General features: G+C 26.2%; 4 protein-coding genes across 5 annotated transcripts in view; 2 read left to right on the forward strand and 2 right to left on the reverse strand.

Moving 5' to 3' along the window:
- The window catches only part of LOC126850135 (BTB/POZ domain-containing protein 6-B), an 11796-nt gene extending 7593 nt beyond the window's left edge, over positions 1-4203 (forward strand). The window contains exons 5-7 of the mRNA XM_050592837.1: positions 1387-1573; positions 2307-2485; positions 3057-4203. Coding sequence (XP_050448794.1) covers positions 1387-1573; positions 2307-2485; positions 3057-3521 — 831 coding nt within the window. The 3' untranslated portion in view covers positions 3522-4203. The remainder of the gene's footprint in view (positions 1-1386; positions 1574-2306; positions 2486-3056) is intronic.
- LOC126850132 (transcription factor IIIB 90 kDa subunit) overlaps positions 1-9831 on the reverse strand; it is a 23487-nt gene extending 13656 nt beyond the window's left edge. Inside the window, exons 1-5 of the mRNA XM_050592832.1 lie at positions 9626-9831; positions 9036-9246; positions 8862-8943; positions 8629-8765; positions 8270-8386 (exon numbers count right to left, since the gene is read on the reverse strand). Coding sequence (XP_050448789.1) covers positions 8270-8386; positions 8629-8765; positions 8862-8943; positions 9036-9246 — 547 coding nt within the window. The 5' untranslated portion in view covers positions 9626-9831. The remainder of the gene's footprint in view (positions 1-8269; positions 8387-8628; positions 8766-8861; positions 8944-9035; positions 9247-9625) is intronic.
- Positions 9832-10382: 551 nt separating this feature from the next.
- On the forward strand, positions 10383-14234 carry LOC126849721 (tubulin gamma-1 chain). Of its 2 annotated transcripts, none has more exons than XR_007687444.1 (8): positions 10383-10535; positions 10827-11029; positions 11140-11286; positions 12031-12167; positions 12243-12549; positions 13044-13175; positions 13278-13767; positions 14102-14234. XR_007687444.1 is itself a non-coding variant. In XM_050591851.1 (8 exons), exons 1-8 carry the CDS (start codon positions 10487-10489, stop codon positions 13734-13736), a joined length of 1362 nt encoding a protein of 453 aa, XP_050447808.1. In that variant the 5' UTR covers positions 10383-10486; the 3' UTR covers positions 13737-14234. The 2 variants fall into 2 exon arrangements, 1 of the variants encoding a protein (XP_050447808.1); XM_050591851.1 differs by having other exon boundaries at positions 13278-13460; positions 13533-14234.
- On the reverse strand, positions 14062-16019 carry LOC126849728 (tRNA (adenine(58)-N(1))-methyltransferase catalytic subunit TRMT61A). The gene is made up of 4 exons (XM_050591860.1): positions 15364-16019; positions 15034-15306; positions 14646-14815; positions 14062-14313 (listed from the first exon to the last, which is right to left on the reverse strand). Exons 1-4 carry the CDS (start codon positions 15716-15718, stop codon positions 14155-14157), a joined length of 957 nt encoding a protein of 318 aa, XP_050447817.1. The 5' UTR covers positions 15719-16019; the 3' UTR covers positions 14062-14154.
- Positions 16020-17819: the final 1800 nt, after the last annotated feature.

The raw sequence follows: 17819 nt of genomic DNA on the forward strand, positions 1-17819 counted from the left end.
GAACATCTCTTGACTTAAAATAAAGTTTATATGATCTACTGATTGCGTCGGCTTTTATTTGACATTTTTATTAATTTTATTTTTTGTGATAATTTAAAAACATTTGTATTAATGTTTATTGTTTATTAATGTCTGCAGGACATTTTTATCTAGTTAAGTTACACGCACACATACACACGCACACTTGCATATACATGGTGTGTATATAGGATATCGCAGAAATAATATATCCTCCGAAATAATATTGACTTGTATTTGTGTTCAGTTAGAGGCAATCCAAAAAAAAGTACGATTTATATAACATTTCCTCTGTATATATATCTTAAGCTCTTTTAAATAAATATTTTTAGGCATATAATATTTACAAACACACACACATAAAACTAAAAATTGTTATTACAATATTATTCACACACAAATAATTGTGCTAATATATAATTATCATTAAACGCTAATCATACGTTTGAATAGATTTTATTTACTCATATTTTATTATCAATATCATAAATTTATATACTAATATAATTATATAAAAAAATATATAATTTTACATATATAAATTATATTAATGTGTCCATTACGATACATTTTTTTATCTAAAAAAAGACTGCAAACCTTTATATATATATATATATATATATATATATATGTTTATTATCATTTTTATTAAGAGTACATTTTTCATATAAAACGTTCCATTAAGTATGTAATAATTAAATAAGATGAGATAATTTCAATAAAATGGCTTTTTGAATAAATAATGGAAATGTTATATTTTATGTACAGCATTAGAATAAACTAGTTTTGTAATCACATATGAGATCCTCTAATACATAAATATAAAATTGTATGATTAATGTATATCTTATTTTTTTCCATTTTTATGCATCAAATCTTTATAATTACTATTTTATAAAATTAAATTTTATATCATTATTTCCATAAAAAAATTTTATGTATATAATACTTCAACATATCCATTCATAATGCAGATATTGATACAATTTATATATTAATATAAGACACATTATTGTAAGCATAATACAAACTAAATAAAAAAAGTCATTAATTCAAAAAAAATTTAGTCATTACATTAAATCAATTTTAATGCATTGCGAGAATATTATATGATGATTAAATTAAACAAATTAATTCATATTTATTGATAAAATATATAATTGTTACATACACAATTATAAAATTATATTTAAGCGCCTAAAAAATGTATTACGTATATAATTTTTATTAAAGAAAAATCATAAATTTTTTTTTTTTTTTAAGACAAATTTTAGATTATAAAAGTATAAATAACAGTTAACGAAAAAATTAATAATAGCAATGTATGAAATTGAGCTTAAACATTATACAAAAACTATTGTATGACAGGCAGAAATGGCATTAAGATCCGAGGGTTTTGTGGACATTGACATTCATACACTCGAATCTGTCTTATCTCGAGAGACACTAAACTGCAAAGAAATCCATATATGGAATGCTGCATTACGATGGGCTTCCGCGGAATGTATACGACAAGATCTTGAGCCTACTCCAGTCAATCAAAGGCAATTATTAGGTAAGAGCAGAGAGTGCTTACACGTATACACAATATAACAGAACATACACATGTAGTTTCTATATTTTTCAACATTTTCATAAAAGAAATTAATTGTAAATAATATTTGTCCTAATTTATGGCAAAAACTTTCAATTGTGAATAGCCCCTAAAATGGATTTTAAGAAACAAAAAAAAAAAAATGAGTAATTTACAGAAAGATTTGGAGTTACTAAAGTATTTTGCTATAATTCATTATAAATAACTTTTAAATAAGCAAGAATCTAAATCAAGTTTTGTACAAAAGACTATTAGAATTTTGTTAATATATGTGAAAATTTGTATTTCGCTGGCAATATATTTTCCTTGCCAAATTCATCAATAACTGTTCATCAATACACGATTTTCCAGAATTAATACAAATTTTAAACTTAAATAATTTCCAAATCATTAAGAAAATTGTGCTTAGGTTTTGCACTTTGAAATACTCAGAAAAAAATAGTAGAAGATAATATAAAATAAGTAGATATAGTAGATAAATAATAAAAGAATAGTCTACGAGATTTTCACGTTTATCAATGTTTTGTCACATACAATCTTAAACTGATTTTAGAAACATTCATTTTTTTATTTTTTGTAAACTATTTTTTCGAAAGTAAATAGTTTCAAGAATATTAGAATATTAGAAATATAGTTGTGTACAATTTAAAATAGGGTGTGCTACATGCATGGTATAAATGTATATCTTTTTTAGGATCTGCCTTATATTTAATTAGACTTCCTGCCATGAATCTGGAAGAGTTTGCAAACAATGCCGCACAGATAGGAATTTTAACGCATCAAGAGACAATTGATTTATTTTTGCATTTCACGGCCAGTAACAAGCCACAACTTTGTTTTCCTACCAAATCACGTCAAGGACTAAAAACTCAAGTAAGTAAAGTCCATATTATATAGAAAAATGTAATATAGAAAATCTTGTATTTCTCTTCGGTTCCTGTTCGTATTATATCGTTCATTGTTGAGAAAAAAATATAAAACCGTAAACGAATATCGATAATGTAGTAGGTTCCATGAATCGAACGCCTGATCAGAAAGTATTTATGACATATTAATGATGTGTATGTACACACACATGAGTCTATTTATCTTTTAAAAACTCCTATAAATTTTGTTGACGACTCGCATCGAAAATGAGAACAAACTGAGTCATTATCAAAGAGTTCTTCTAGCTTCTTACGATTAAATGTATTAATTTTATCAGATAAACATAATAAATATTAGATTTTTCGCTTTAAGCTTAGAAAAATGGAAATTCAATGTTCTTTAAATATAAGAAAAATATATTCTATTAACAGAAACTACTTATCTGTTTCTGATGAATGACCATTATGTTGAGCAAATTTATATATATTGTATCATTAGTATTATTAATATGGTAATTAATTCCATATTATTTTAGTTAATTTAATTTTGAATAAATGACTGTCTCTGTTATTCGCAGGTTTGCCATAGATTTCAATCCTGTGCATATAGATCAAATCAATGGCGATACAGAGGTCGTTGCGACTCGATTCAATTTAGCGTCGATAAAAGAATATTCGTAGTGGGTTTCGGTTTATACGGAAGTTCGTCTGGTGCTGCAGATTACAATGTTAAAATAGAGTTGAAGAGGCTCGGGAATGTTTTGGCAGAAAACAATACGAAATTTTTCTCCGACGGCTCGAGCAACACGTTTCATGTATATTTTGAGAATCCGATACAAATAGAACCAGAATGTTCGTACACGGCAAGTGCAATATTGGACGGCGGGGAGTTGAGTTTCTTTGGTCAAGAGGGTATGTCGGAAGCGACGGTTGGCAGTGTAAACTTTCAGTTTCAATGTAGTTCCGAGAGCACTAACGGTACCGGTGTGCAAGGTGGACAAATTCCAGAATTAATTTTCTACGGACCGCCGTCCGATGACTGACGGAAAATTACAACGGAACATATGGTTTAATTAATTAAGATTGCAACGAGAAAATATTCAGATTATTCATTGCAAATCTGCCAAGTTTTGAAACAAGGAAGAGAACGTGCATTATAGGTACACTCTATGAACTGAATATTCAAACTTCAAATTGAAATACTTCTTAAATATTCGATATTCAAATTATGTCAAATGTAAAAGCACTTTTATGAAATTTTGAAAGACGATACTCGAGAATAAGTAATAGAAGATAATGTATAATATTTTCAGGAATGTTTGATGTCGAGTTAATTCACAAAATCTATTTCTTCTATTGTAGATATAGTTAATTTAAAATGTGCAAAATTATAAAATTATCATATTAATAAGAGAAATTATTTCTAATATAGAAATATTTTCAAGTTTGACATCTCATATATATCTGTTATAAGTAATTTATTAATTTAATATATATAAGAAATTGTATTAAGTGATCTTTGTATAATTTAGAATATAAGTTAAGTTTTATTATATTTTGTAATTAATAATTATAAATTTCTCAGAAAATGTGAAATGATCAAAGCATGATGCTAAAAATTTTTTCAATATGAAGAATAGTAACAAATTTTCATGCACATTCAATATATTATTGGCTAAACTTGTTCAGAAATAATATTTTCATAGAAAATAATGATCTATTATATACAGTATTATATAAAATATAATAATTAATATTTATATTTAAAATTATATTCGTTCGCCAGCTATAAATCTTTAAAAATTTTTTTTTTAATTTTATATATATTTGATGTTTAAAATTTGTCACTGGCATCATTATTTGTATTATACAAACATTTAATTGTATATAAATATTTAATTGTATATAAACATTTAATAGTAACTTTGACAAAATTTTCAAAATATCTTATCATTTTATTTATGAATTTATATAAGCAATGATAGAAAAAATTGCATCTAATTTTTTATATGTATTCGATATGCTTGATTGCATACTTTTATTTGATTCGCACAAAAATTTGATGGTTCTTTTGAGTAAAAAATATAATTGTTTAAAAATTGTAAATATCTGGAATAATAATATAATGTAAAGAAAAGAGATGAGTTTCTAATCGAAATATCACAAATTAAACAGTTATAAAATTATTATAAAGTGTCTCTCTTTCTCCTCTTTCTTTAATATAAAAAGTATAAAAATTTTATATGAAAATAATAAATGCTTCGTATTACTTATGTAGCTAGTAACTATATAGCTCTCAATATTGTTAAATAATATTCTCTAAAGATATGAATCCCCCTAATTTACCGATACGATTATAATTTAAATTACCAATGCAATTAACATTCTGAATTCTCTCTTCTCTCTTTAGTATTTTTCTTAAAAAGATATCCTCTAAATATATACCAATTTTTATTTATATTGTTGTTGTAGATTTATTGTTAAGGATCTATTCTCTCTATTGCTGCTATCATTTATTGCGCTATCAATATCAATTTAATATTACTGATTAGAATCTGATAAGAATGTTACAAAAAATAAAGCAAATTGAAATATTTCAAGTCTCAGAAAGTTAAATATAAACATAAGTTTGATTACATATTATAAACGATTAGATGGGATGGGGCACCTGATTATTAATGCTCTATATTGCTGATTGATTCTTATTTTTTGAAATTTTTTTTTTTGTTGCTTTAATCTGCATTGACGTAATTATTGTGCTATGTATTTTATTATTTTAATAGAAAAAGTCATATGTTTTAATTATACAATTTATAATATTTAAAAATCATTTTTAAAATTTAAAATTTATTTATTCTTTTTTTTATTTTCTATGCAATGAAAGTTATGTAATTATAATTAATTTTATTTAGGGTATTGTTATGCAATAAATAAAGTTATACAATGAACAAATTTCAAATTAAATTCTGTCAAATTATCAAGCACTTAATTCAGTTACATAGTTAAAAAAAAAACACCGGAACGAGACTAGTCTAGTTTCTTATATATCTTATATCTTTTTGAATGAATCCAGTTTTAAAATTGCTCCATCACGTCAGAATTTTGAGAAATTTACAATTAAAGTTGCAAAAAAATATTTTTATAAATTTTATCATATTATAGCTACAATATGTCACGTGCTAAAGAAGTTTTATTAAATTTAAATTTTGTTTAAATTTTTTAAATATTTTTTTAAACACCTTGTATATACGGGGTAGACTATTTTAATCAATCCACTAGAATATTTCAGAAATTTGCGTTATCTTAAAAAATGTCTCGAATAGTAATTGCAGTACTTCAAGGGAGACACAATCAAGTTGATGTTATGTTTGTAGGTGACGGTTTTCAAGATTGTTTCAAGGTCAATTTTATTTTTTTTAATGAAACACTTATTTTTTTATTGCATAGTCTTATACTTTTTTTTGAAATCTTTTCAAAACACTATAATAAAGTATTTTTTCATTAAGTATTTTTCGACTTTTATATCTTAATCTGACAAATATTTAATTTTTAATATTTTTATGTACAGATAATGAGACAAATCAATTGATGTAAAAAAAATAAATAATTGCTTAAAAAAAAGGTACATTGTAAATAATTACATATTTTTTTTAAAAGCAATCATTTTCTTTATTCTAATTGATTTTATTATTCTATACATAAAAGTATTACGGTAAGATTATCGAAATCTAAATATTTTACGAGATATTTTATAATTTATATCAAAATATGTCAGATTAAGATATAAAATAACTCGAAAAATGCTTAATAAGAAATATTTTATTATAATGTTTTAAATGGATCTCAAGAAGGACTATAAAAATATGCGATAAAAAATAAGGGTTTCTATTAAAAAAAATAAAATTGACCTTGAAACAACTGAAAACCGTTACCTACAAACATTCCTATAACATCAACAACATATGTTTCCCTTGAAGCACTACATACAATTATTATTTGAAATATTTTTTAAGATAATGCAAAGTTTCTGAAATATTCTAGTGGATTGATTAAAATGGTCGATTAGATTGTTTAATAGCAATGCTAAAGATGATGCAAAGGTAGTCATTTAAAATGGGCAGAGTATATCGTTAATATATCACAGACTTTTATTTATTTATTATATTATACCGCTAACACAGCTATATTGACATTAGCCGTGTTAGTGATCTAGTATCTATGTAGATGTTTGTGCTACATAGGGTGATTGAGAAATACGGGTACAAACTTTGGGGATGAGTTCTCCACACATAAACAAGAAAAGAATATCATATACAAATGTTCGGTAATGCCTGGTTTACGTGTTATAATCGAAAGATTACATTCAATTTAGAATCATGGCTTAAATTAAATCCATTAGATTTTTATCTGTACGAAGACTTTTAAATATTCTAGTTTATGAAATTGTAAATAAAGGGATGCTTTGCCAACATCAATCGTAGAAATTATTTGCAACTGTCATGGGATTTTTGAAAGGATGCAACTATCCATGCATATATTGAAGTAGATTGAGGACTTTTGAGTATTTCTAAATTTTTTAAGCAGTTGTAAATTGTGAATAGATAAAGAATTGAATGAACTGAAAATGTATTACATTGATCATGTGTCACTCTAGATATATTCTGTCAATTTTTATTATTGAAACCTTCGATTATAATTCATAAACCAGGCATTACTAAGTATATGTATGTGTGAATTTTTTTCTTGTTATGTGTGAAGAATTTATTCTCAAAGTTTGTATAAATATTTCTGAATCACCATATGCATATAACTCAATATATTTTGTCCTTCTTTATAGCTATTTTTACATTATCTTTAGCATTGTTGTTAGAGGTCCATAATATATACAATAGAAATCTGTGAGATTTAATTAATAATAATTTCTTCAAAAAAATGCGATTCTATTCATTCATGTATTGCTATATTCAAGAAAAAAAATGAGATCTTATTTACGACAGTCATTGGTATATTATTTAATTTTTTTCCCTATCATTTTTTTGCATTGTTAATCATCAAGAAAATTATATGTAGACCGATTGTTATAGATTATCCTGCATGTATATATATATATACGTGAACATAAATGCATATAAAATTTAGATTTAAATTGTACCACAGAAAGTGCCATAATTTATCTTACAAAATATATATGATATACTTATAATATTAGATTATAATATATAAAAATATATAAAAATGTAAAATATTAAAAGTATTAAAATATTTTATATGTTTAAAAATAATGATTTCCTTCCTAAATCGCATAATTTTGGTTATGCCAATATAGTTAAATAATAAAATAAATTTTAGAAGCCTCTATGTAAGAGTTTAAAAAAAAATTGTGCTGTATTAATCAAGGCTGTGTTTTAAAATTCACTGCCAGTACTGAAAATCTATAGTTCACATAACTCGTAATCGTATATTATAGATAACACAGTCCAGATTTAATCAAAAGAAAAAAAGTCCCAAGTTTTAAGTAAATAATTCATTTATCCATATAATAAAACTGATTGTATAATAAATAATAGAATAATAAATCTTTTATTTGTTTTATATTAACATGAAAAATTATGCTTTTAGATTCAGAATTTTATGTAATTTATTGAAATATGTAACTATTAAGTTTACTTAATTTTTAGTATTGCAATGAAATAATAAAAAATATTTCTGGCATTTTAGCACGATATCAATTAGTATTCACTACAGTTATCAATCATTACATATAAAATTATATCATATGCAAATTGCTTACCTGCAAAGACTATGTTGACATTAAGAGCTTGTGCAAATCGCAGATACGTCCGTCCAAGTTCATAAACACAAATATGAAGAATATCACTGATGTCGATAAGCATAATAGGATGTAGAACTATATAAACTGTTAAGGATTTATATCTCTTTTACACTCTCTTTTCTTTACTCTAATATATGTATATTTGTGCTTTATATATGACTTAATAAACAAATTTAATTGCACATTAATAAAAATCAACTGTCACTTAAACAATTATTAAAGACAATTTATGCAAACAGCTCAAATAAAAAAAAATATAAAGGGAAAGTATTAACTTCTCTATTTATCTTTTGCATTATTATAAATGTAAAGGATACGTGTGTTATCTCCATGTCGACAAGTAATATACACACAGGCAGCCTGGTTATGTATCTGTTTCCTCCCACGTGTCAAATTACGATCTAAAGCCATTTTATAAAAATTTACAGACATGTTGATATCATTGTCGTCTAAGCTAAAATAAAAAAAATTTTGGACTATGAATATTATTTAAGAAATAAGGCTCGTTTAATTATGTGTATACATCATAGAAAGACAAAAAAAATTTTACCCTAACTGCAGACCAAGATGTATTATACCTTTCCTTGCATTTTCTATGGTGTTTTTTCTGGATTCTTTTTCATTAAAATAACCTGTAATAAATAAATTAAAAAGATTTTAGCTGACTTTTATATTGTAATTTTCAGAAGAAAAAAAGAAAATATTATATATTTAAAAGACTTACGTGCACCAAAATTTGTAGCACCACCTGAGCTATCATTAGGGACAAAGTATTTGGGCATTATTTTACCCGAGGATGATTCCTCAAAAGTTGGTTGACTAACAATAACTGAGTCCTCCAATACAAAACCACATTCCATACAAATTGCATCTCCACGTGCAGGATCGGTCTCAATATTTGTGGATCCACAATTACGACACTTGTTTCCAGACATCTGTTATAATAGTATAAATATATAATAAATTTTTTTTCATTTATTAGAAAAAATTTATTACAAAAATTTCTAGTAAAAAATAAATATAAAAGAAATCATTTTCTATCTTTAAGTATATATCTATTTATTATTAAATATGTCATAATAAACAGATATATATATATAAATATATAATTCATCAAATTTTATTAATTTTTCCTTAATTAACTGGCATTGTACATTACAACGTTACATTAGAACATATGACTTAAATTAATTTCAATATATAAAATTAACAAAATTAATTAATTTTTATAAATAATTTTTGCAACATAAAAACTGATATTTATCAAACATAAACATTACACAGATGTAGATTACATTATTACATTTTACTTACCTTTGATAATTGTATTTATTAATACACAACAAACTTTTGCAAAATTAATATCTATTCACCAAATATTGTAAAAATATCACTATGTGTATCTTAATCGTGAATAAATTACAACAATTGCAAATGCATCAAACAATTAAGTTTTTTGACACGTGCAACTCTGGGACGTGCAACCGAAAGCTTCTATATTTTTTTTTATAGCATATAAAATACATAGACGGCGCCGTGTTTTTAGTGCAGAAAGTTCAGCAATAAAGAACATATGGTTCAGTGCTGCCATCACTAATTGGAGATCAATAGACTGTTGTGGAACTGCCATATTATTGGTTGGATTTTTTTTCTAGATTTAGAGGTTATTTTGTATTTGAGAGCACTTTTGGAGAGTAAATTTGTTTTTTTTGAAAAATATCAAGATATTATTAAGGCCAGTGGCACATAGAAAAACATAATAAATAATATTGATTAGATATTTTTACCTAATAATAAAAAAGATTTTTTTACTATTGTTTATAAATTTTATTAGTAATAAATAAAACTTATATTAATATAATATTGTTTTAAACTTGTTTTATTTAATAAATACTTTTTTATCATAAATAATCATTTATATTTATATTAGATTATTTATATTTATATTAGATTATATTTATTATTTATATTAGAAATTTTGAAGATTTTAACTGTTCTTTGGGGAAAAATTTTTATAATGATTGGCAACACTGTTTTTTGCGCATGCGCATTGAAACCTTATATCCTGATTTTGTTGGGCTACTGTCAATAATTGGTTAAACTGTGATCTTGTATTCTTTTTGTACTATTTTGTATCAAATTAAAAAATAAAATAATTTTTATTTAAACGTCAAAATGCCGTGCGAGATGATAACTTTGCAGCTTGGCCAATGCGGCAATCAAAGTATTATATGTTATGTTTCTATAGATATATTTTTTTCATGTGTTAAAATTTGTTTACATACATGTATTATAATTTTCAAACAGTATGCATCATAATTTTCAGACAAAATAAATACATTGTGAAAAAAATAATGAATATTTGGCTAACAGAAAGAATATTCGAAACATTTATATCAAATCTTATAATAAGACATATATATATTTTTTATTTTTATATTTATATATATATATATTTTTTTTTTCTTCTAATAAAACTGATATTTTATCTTTCATACATTTCTTTTATTTATAGTTGGATTTGAGTTTTGGAAGAGATTATGTGCAGAGCATGGAATTAGTCCAGAAGGAATCTTGGAAGATTATGCAATAGATGGAACGGACAGAAAGGACGTTTTCTTTTATCAGTCAGATGATGAACATTATATACCACGAGCTGTGTTATTAGACTTGGAACCTAGAGTAATTCACACTATTATGAATTCTCCATATTCAAAGGTAATACATTATTTTCATGTAATATTCTTATTTTTATATAATTTTATATTTATTTTATAATTGACATAAAAAGAAAATAAATAAGAATAAAAAAATTTTAATTATTTCAGTTGTATAATCCTGAAAATATCTATTTATCAAAACATGGTGGTGGTGCTGGAAATAACTGGGCATCAGGGTACCATCAGGGTGAAAAATTACAGGAAGAAATTTTTGATATACTGGATAGAGAAGCTGATGGCAGTGATAGCTTGGAAGTAATCATCTTTGTTCTTTTATATTTTACCACTAATAATATACAGGATATTTCAAAGTTAAATCAAACTTCATCAGTATGTTTTATGAGTAGAAATAAGAAAAATGTTATATAAATCCAGAAACACTTTAAAAATATTTAAAAACAAAGAAACAAACGAATATGAATAATGAATATATGAATAATGAATTTCACATTATGATGTAAGAGTAAGATCGTAATATTTATCTGTTAATTCTAGCTATTTATTATTTGAAAAATCAGATTTTACATTGCTAAACTTTTATCCGTGAGAAAATTATAAAATAATAGCGTACTATACAAGAGTTAATTCATAACAGGAACTGATAGAATGATGCATTCACTAAACTAAAGCAAGATAGATATGAAATTCATAGAATTTCAAATTTAAATCTAATAATATCAATATTGTATCAATAAGAAACGGAGAACAGCATTTAGAAATGCAAAATCAGATGAACTTAATTTTTTTCAATGTAACATGATAAAATGTTTCTAAATCTATAATTATATAATATTCTTTTTTTCTTATTTCATAGAACATATTGGCAAAGATTGATCATTTAACTTTGAAACACTCTGTATGATTTAAATCTCATATCTATAATGCATATGAAAAACACACGAAATATTAAACTTTTGTCATATAGTTGTAATTTTATTACAATTATTGTCATATAGTTGTAAGTTTATTATAATTAAAAAAAAAGTATTGAAATTATAGGGTTTTGTTCTGTGCCATTCAATAGCAGGGGGTACAGGATCTGGTATGGGATCTTTCATGTTAGAATCTCTTGCTGATAGATTTCCAAAGAAATTAATTGAGACATATAGTGTCTTTCCAAATCAAGATGAGATAAGGTAAATATATCTATCTATTAACAATAAGAAAAGTATTTCTCTTAAATGTTTACATGCTTCAAATCTTTGTTATAGTGATGTTGTAGTTCAGCCATACAATTCATTATTAACATTAAAAAGGCTGACTCAATGCGCAGATTGTGTGGTGGTTTTAGATAATACTGCTTTGAATAGAATCGCCTCAGATAGATTACATATTCAAAATCCTAGCTTCACACAAATAAATAAACTTGTTTCAACAATAATGTCTGTCAGCACAACCACTTTGAGATATCCTTCATATATGAATAATGATTTAGTTGGTTTGATCGCACCACTCATACCAACTCCTCGCTTACATTTCTTAATGACTGGATACACTCCACTTACAACTGATCAAGAGGTAATTAATGATCAAAGTTAAGAATTTATCATCACTTATGGTTGGCTTATTGATAGATAGCATGTCAAATGAAAACATTACTATGACAATATCGCAGTTAGTAATCTAGTATCTACTATATTGTTATTTTCGCTCAGTGATAAGTGCCTGGGAAGAATGAAAATATCAACCATAAGAGACGATGATTTTTGACAATGATTTACATGGATAAATTTTTCCTAATTACACATGTTGAAATTATAATATATATTCAACACATGTGTGTAATATAATATATATGCACACACTTGTGTGTATTGTATATTCAATATTTTCATTGTGTATTTATCCAAGTTCAATCTCATTTAAATTTTAAATTTCGCTATATATAATTGTCATATAAAATAAAAACTATTTTTTATAACTATACATTGCCAACTATCGCTGAATTGTGTATAAAATATTTCTTATTATAATGTGTATCTATATTTATAAAAAATATTGTTTAAAAACAGGGCGCATCTGTAAGAAAAACATCTGTTTTGGATGTAATGCGACGATTGCTGCAACCAAAAAATATGATGGTTTCTACAGCATTAGATAGAAATGCATCTCATTGTTATATATCTATCTTAAACATAATTCAGGTAAAATTTTTTAGAAACAATATATTTAAAATTATAATCGTTTCTTAAAATTAAACATACAAGTTATAAAACATGTTACAAAAAATTAATAATGTATTTTAGGGTGAAATAGATCCGACACAAGTGCATAAATCTTTACAAAGGATTAGAGAACGAAAACTTGCACAGTTTATTCCTTGGGGACCAGCAAGTATACAAGTAGCTCTTTCAAGAAAATCTCCTTATATACAAAGTACACATCGCGTTTCTGGTTTGATGTTAGCTAATCATACTAATATATCATCGGTGAGTATTTCATGGCCATTTAAATGCTAATAAGTAAATAAATAAACATATTTATATATAATTTTTTTTTAGCTTTTTGACAGAGCTTTACAACAATATGACAAACTGCGTAAGCGAGAGGCGTTTCTGGAACAATTTCGCAAAGAAAAAATGTTTGAAGACAATCTTGACGAATTAGATAATTCGCGAGAAATTGTAGAATATTTAGTGAAAGAATATCAGGCTGCAACTCGACTCGATTATCTTAGTTGGAATCCAAGCAAGACAGACGCATAAAATACTTAACATATAACAATAAACTAAATGTGTGAGTGACCAATTTTTTATTTTTAATAATTCTATTTATAATTTTTCTGATTTCTATTTTAATATTTTATATTTGTTTCATAGATCTTTTATAGATCTCTCGTTTCTGATAGAACAGTAGATATTTTTAAAAGTTCCATTACAATAGTAATCTCAAAAAAAAAAATTAACTTTTTTAAAAAAAAATACCCAATGTGGAAATTCTCTATTAGCTCTCTCTAGCTTTAAAATTAGGAAGTTTTTATTTGAATGGCAGTGAATTTTACGAATTTCATTTAACTTTACTCAATACACATTGTTCTAGTTTTTTTTTTTTTTTTTTTTGTATTTTTCAGTTGTCTGCTTTATCTTGATCTGAATCTTTATATGATTAATCATTCCTTTTTTTTTACTCTGGTGCATAACGAAGACTCGAAGGGGGAAGAGTAGCAATTGTAATAAAGCCTGTATGTCCAGGTAATGACTGTGGATGAATGATTGTAAGGAGTTTTTTTTCTTGTTTTCCCTCTCTCCTTTCATTCTTCTCAGTCATTTCCTCATTTATATGCTGCAATTGTAAACAATTATATATTTTATATTTAACACACTATAATATGCTATATTTGATTATTTAAAATTTATTTAATTTTTTCAGTGTTTTTTTAAAAATTGCATTTTAACAATTATCAAGAAAAAAACATTAAAATAGAAAATCATATGAAGAAAATCATAGGAAAATATTTAAAACAGGATTTAGTATCCCAAAATGTTATATATTTTATATATTTCCATTGAATATTTACATTGATATATTAGTTTTCACTATCAGATAAAACTATTTCATATTTTGTTTTGTTTCAATTAAAAACGGATATTCAATAAATAATAAAATGCACAAACCTTGTACTTCAAACACTCGAAATCTAATATTGGCAAAGATTTGTATTGAACATTCATTTCTTTTTGCAAACATTCATATGTATTTAATTCTATGTATCCCTCACCAATAAGTTTAGCACATGTACGTTGAACCTGCTCAATGCAAGGAGAAAAAGAACACAGTTTTCCTCCTGTTGGATAATAATCATTGTCATATATTATATATAATACAGAATATAATTTTAGCACAATGAATATATAGTAAGTCTTTAAATATATTATAATTTTTACTGCTATCACATGCATATATTTCTGTGTAAATATTAAAATATTTTTGTCAAAAGAAAATATTTATTATTATATATTGATCAATGTTTATCACAAATAATTAAATTTAAAAAAGTCTTACCTGTTTGTTTTAAAGCAACAGTAGCATGTTCTATAGCTAACCATGGATGTGGAAGATCCAAAAAGACTGCATCAACTTTATGCTTCAGCCCGTCTCCAAATCCTTCTAAGCAAACATCCCTTTTTTTTAAAGTTACAAAATCGCTCAGTCCATGTCTATCAAATTCCATGCTAGCAATAGACACACGCTGCTCATGAAAATCAAAAGTATATAAATGACCATTTGGACGTATTACTCGAATTAGAGAATGTGATAATGAACCACTACCAGTGCCTAAAATTGATTATGACAAAGATTATAAAGTTTATTTCAATTAATATTATAGCGTACCTGTTTCGATAATTGTACTTCCTGGTCTAAGCTCCATTAAATGTATAATGAGACTTATATCTGGACTATAAATAATCTGTGTTCTATGTGGCAATGTCGTCGTCCAGAGCTCTGGTGTTGGTTGTAACACATACGCCCAACCTCTAGTTAGCTCTATTTTTGAACCGTATTTTTGCCCGACGAGCGAGATGACTTTCAATGCGCCATATGTAGTCTGGAACACATTATCCACGAACTCTCCCTTTTTGCTAAATATTTTTGCCTTTACTTCCAGAGAATGCATGTTGTTTGGATTCAAATATAAAATAACAACGTCTCCCTCTTCTATGACTTCTTTGGTTTTGTTGAAACTCATTTTTCTCACGAATATCGAATTATTAATTTTACTTATATTTAATGATCGACAGAAATAACGGATAAATTCCGAATAGAGATTCTATAATAAGAGTCGCGATATAACATAACCGTGGTTTCTTCAAACTCTTGCGAGAGAGAGGGAAAAATATATATCTGTCTCGCTCTTTAATCTAATTTACCTAACTTAGGTTGCGTTCCGTTTCACGCATAGAGCGCATAGTCGCTTGGAAATCTATAATATATGTTATATGAACTATAGATTTTCAGGCGATCTATGCGCTCAATGCGTGAAACGGAACGCATCCTTAAGCGGGGAGCACACACTTTTGCATAAGCGCATAACTATAAGCATAAGGAAATTGATTGGTTCATTTTCTTATGCATACATTTGTGGACCAATCAATTTCTTTATGTTTATGGTTATGCGCTTATGCAAAAGTGTGTGCTTCCCGCTTTAGTGTGCTATGATGTGTTCTCTTGTTCCATGCCTCATCCGTTGTTAGGTTAGATTAGGTTATGTTAGGTTATGTTAGGTTAGTTTTACAGTACCTGAGAGAGAGAAGGAAAGCGACTATCAGGTATAAAGCGGGGAGCACATACTTTTGCATAAGCGCATAACCATAAACATAAAGAAATTGATTGGTCCACAAATGTATGCATAAGAAAATGAACCAATCAATTTCCTTATGTTTATTGCTATGCGCTTATGCAAAAGTGTGTGCTCCTCGCTATAGGGAACATGGGTAAAGAGAGGAGGGAGCAAGGAGAGACACATGCTTTCCTCGAAAATGAAAAAAAAATCGTAATTTTATTATATATGATATTAAAATTTTATTTTAATATATTATAATTAATTCCTTTTATAAATATATTATATATAATATCAAATATATATATATATATATATATATATATATATATATATATTATATATAAATTTATATATATTATATATAAAGAAATATAAAATATATTAAAACATATATACAGGGTGTCGCGAAACATTTGACACATCCGAAGTGTGAAGGTAGAGAGAGTGTGAAGGTAGAAAGTATTTGGGCCAAACTGAATCGAAAAGTCCTGTACCATTTTCCTCTATAACGATTCAGAAAGAAGTTATTATTGAGTAAAGTCTGGCCAATCATCGCCGATTTTTAGTCAAGCGCACGTTAGTGAGTCGCGCGCCTGATAGTGTGCGTGAGCGTTCAGCTGTACAGTGGCGTACCATACCAGGCGCGCGGCTCACTGACGTGTGTCTGGCTAAAGATCAGCGCTGATTAGACAGACTTTACTCAATAATAACTTCTGAAACGTTATAGAGGAAAATGGTACAGGACTTTTCAATTTAGTTAGGCCCAATCTAGCTTCACACTTCGAGTGTGTCAAAAGTTTCGGAACATCCTGTATATTCAGTCAATCTGAGTGACATTTTATGTCATGCTTCCCTTCCCTCTCTGAAAGAAATTCTGTCAACGCTCTTAATAAGGAATCATGAAAAATGGATGAATTGGAAGAGAAAAATCCCTGCTGAAAATGTTCTATTAAAATCGATTAAAACATTATAAAGTTTTAATTGGTTTTAATCGATTTCAATCGGTTCAATCAATAGTCGGATTAAAAAGTAATCGACTTTCTAACGAATTATAATCGGTTTTATCACGTTCGCGGATTATTTCCAATCCGAGTCATTTACATATTCTAATCCATATTATTTTATCCAAATAAGCACGAATAATCGGATTGATATATAATCCAAAATATCCGCCTAAATCGTATATTTAACTATTTTCAATCGGTTTTAATAGCGTATTTTCGGTGCAGAAATTCCGATCGATTCGCATTACCTTTTTTTAATCAATTTTAATCAAACATTTTCGGCAGGGACATGAGGAGGCGGGAGGGTTCACATTTTTATAAATTAATATTTTAATTCTGTTACGGATGGTCATAAAAATAAAATCATCAGGATTAAAAATAAAATCAAGGGGATATTAATATTTTATATCTAAAAGAATGTTTATAATTTTAGCTTCATGTTTTTTTTTTATGAAAGAGAATGCGACAGCCGAAAAACACAGTCCATTAAATAAAAAATGACG

Source organism: Cataglyphis hispanica, chromosome 5, assembly GCF_021464435.1.
Source record: "Cataglyphis hispanica isolate Lineage 1 chromosome 5, ULB_Chis1_1.0, whole genome shotgun sequence".
Taxonomy (NCBI): domain Eukaryota; kingdom Metazoa; phylum Arthropoda; class Insecta; order Hymenoptera; family Formicidae; genus Cataglyphis; species Cataglyphis hispanica.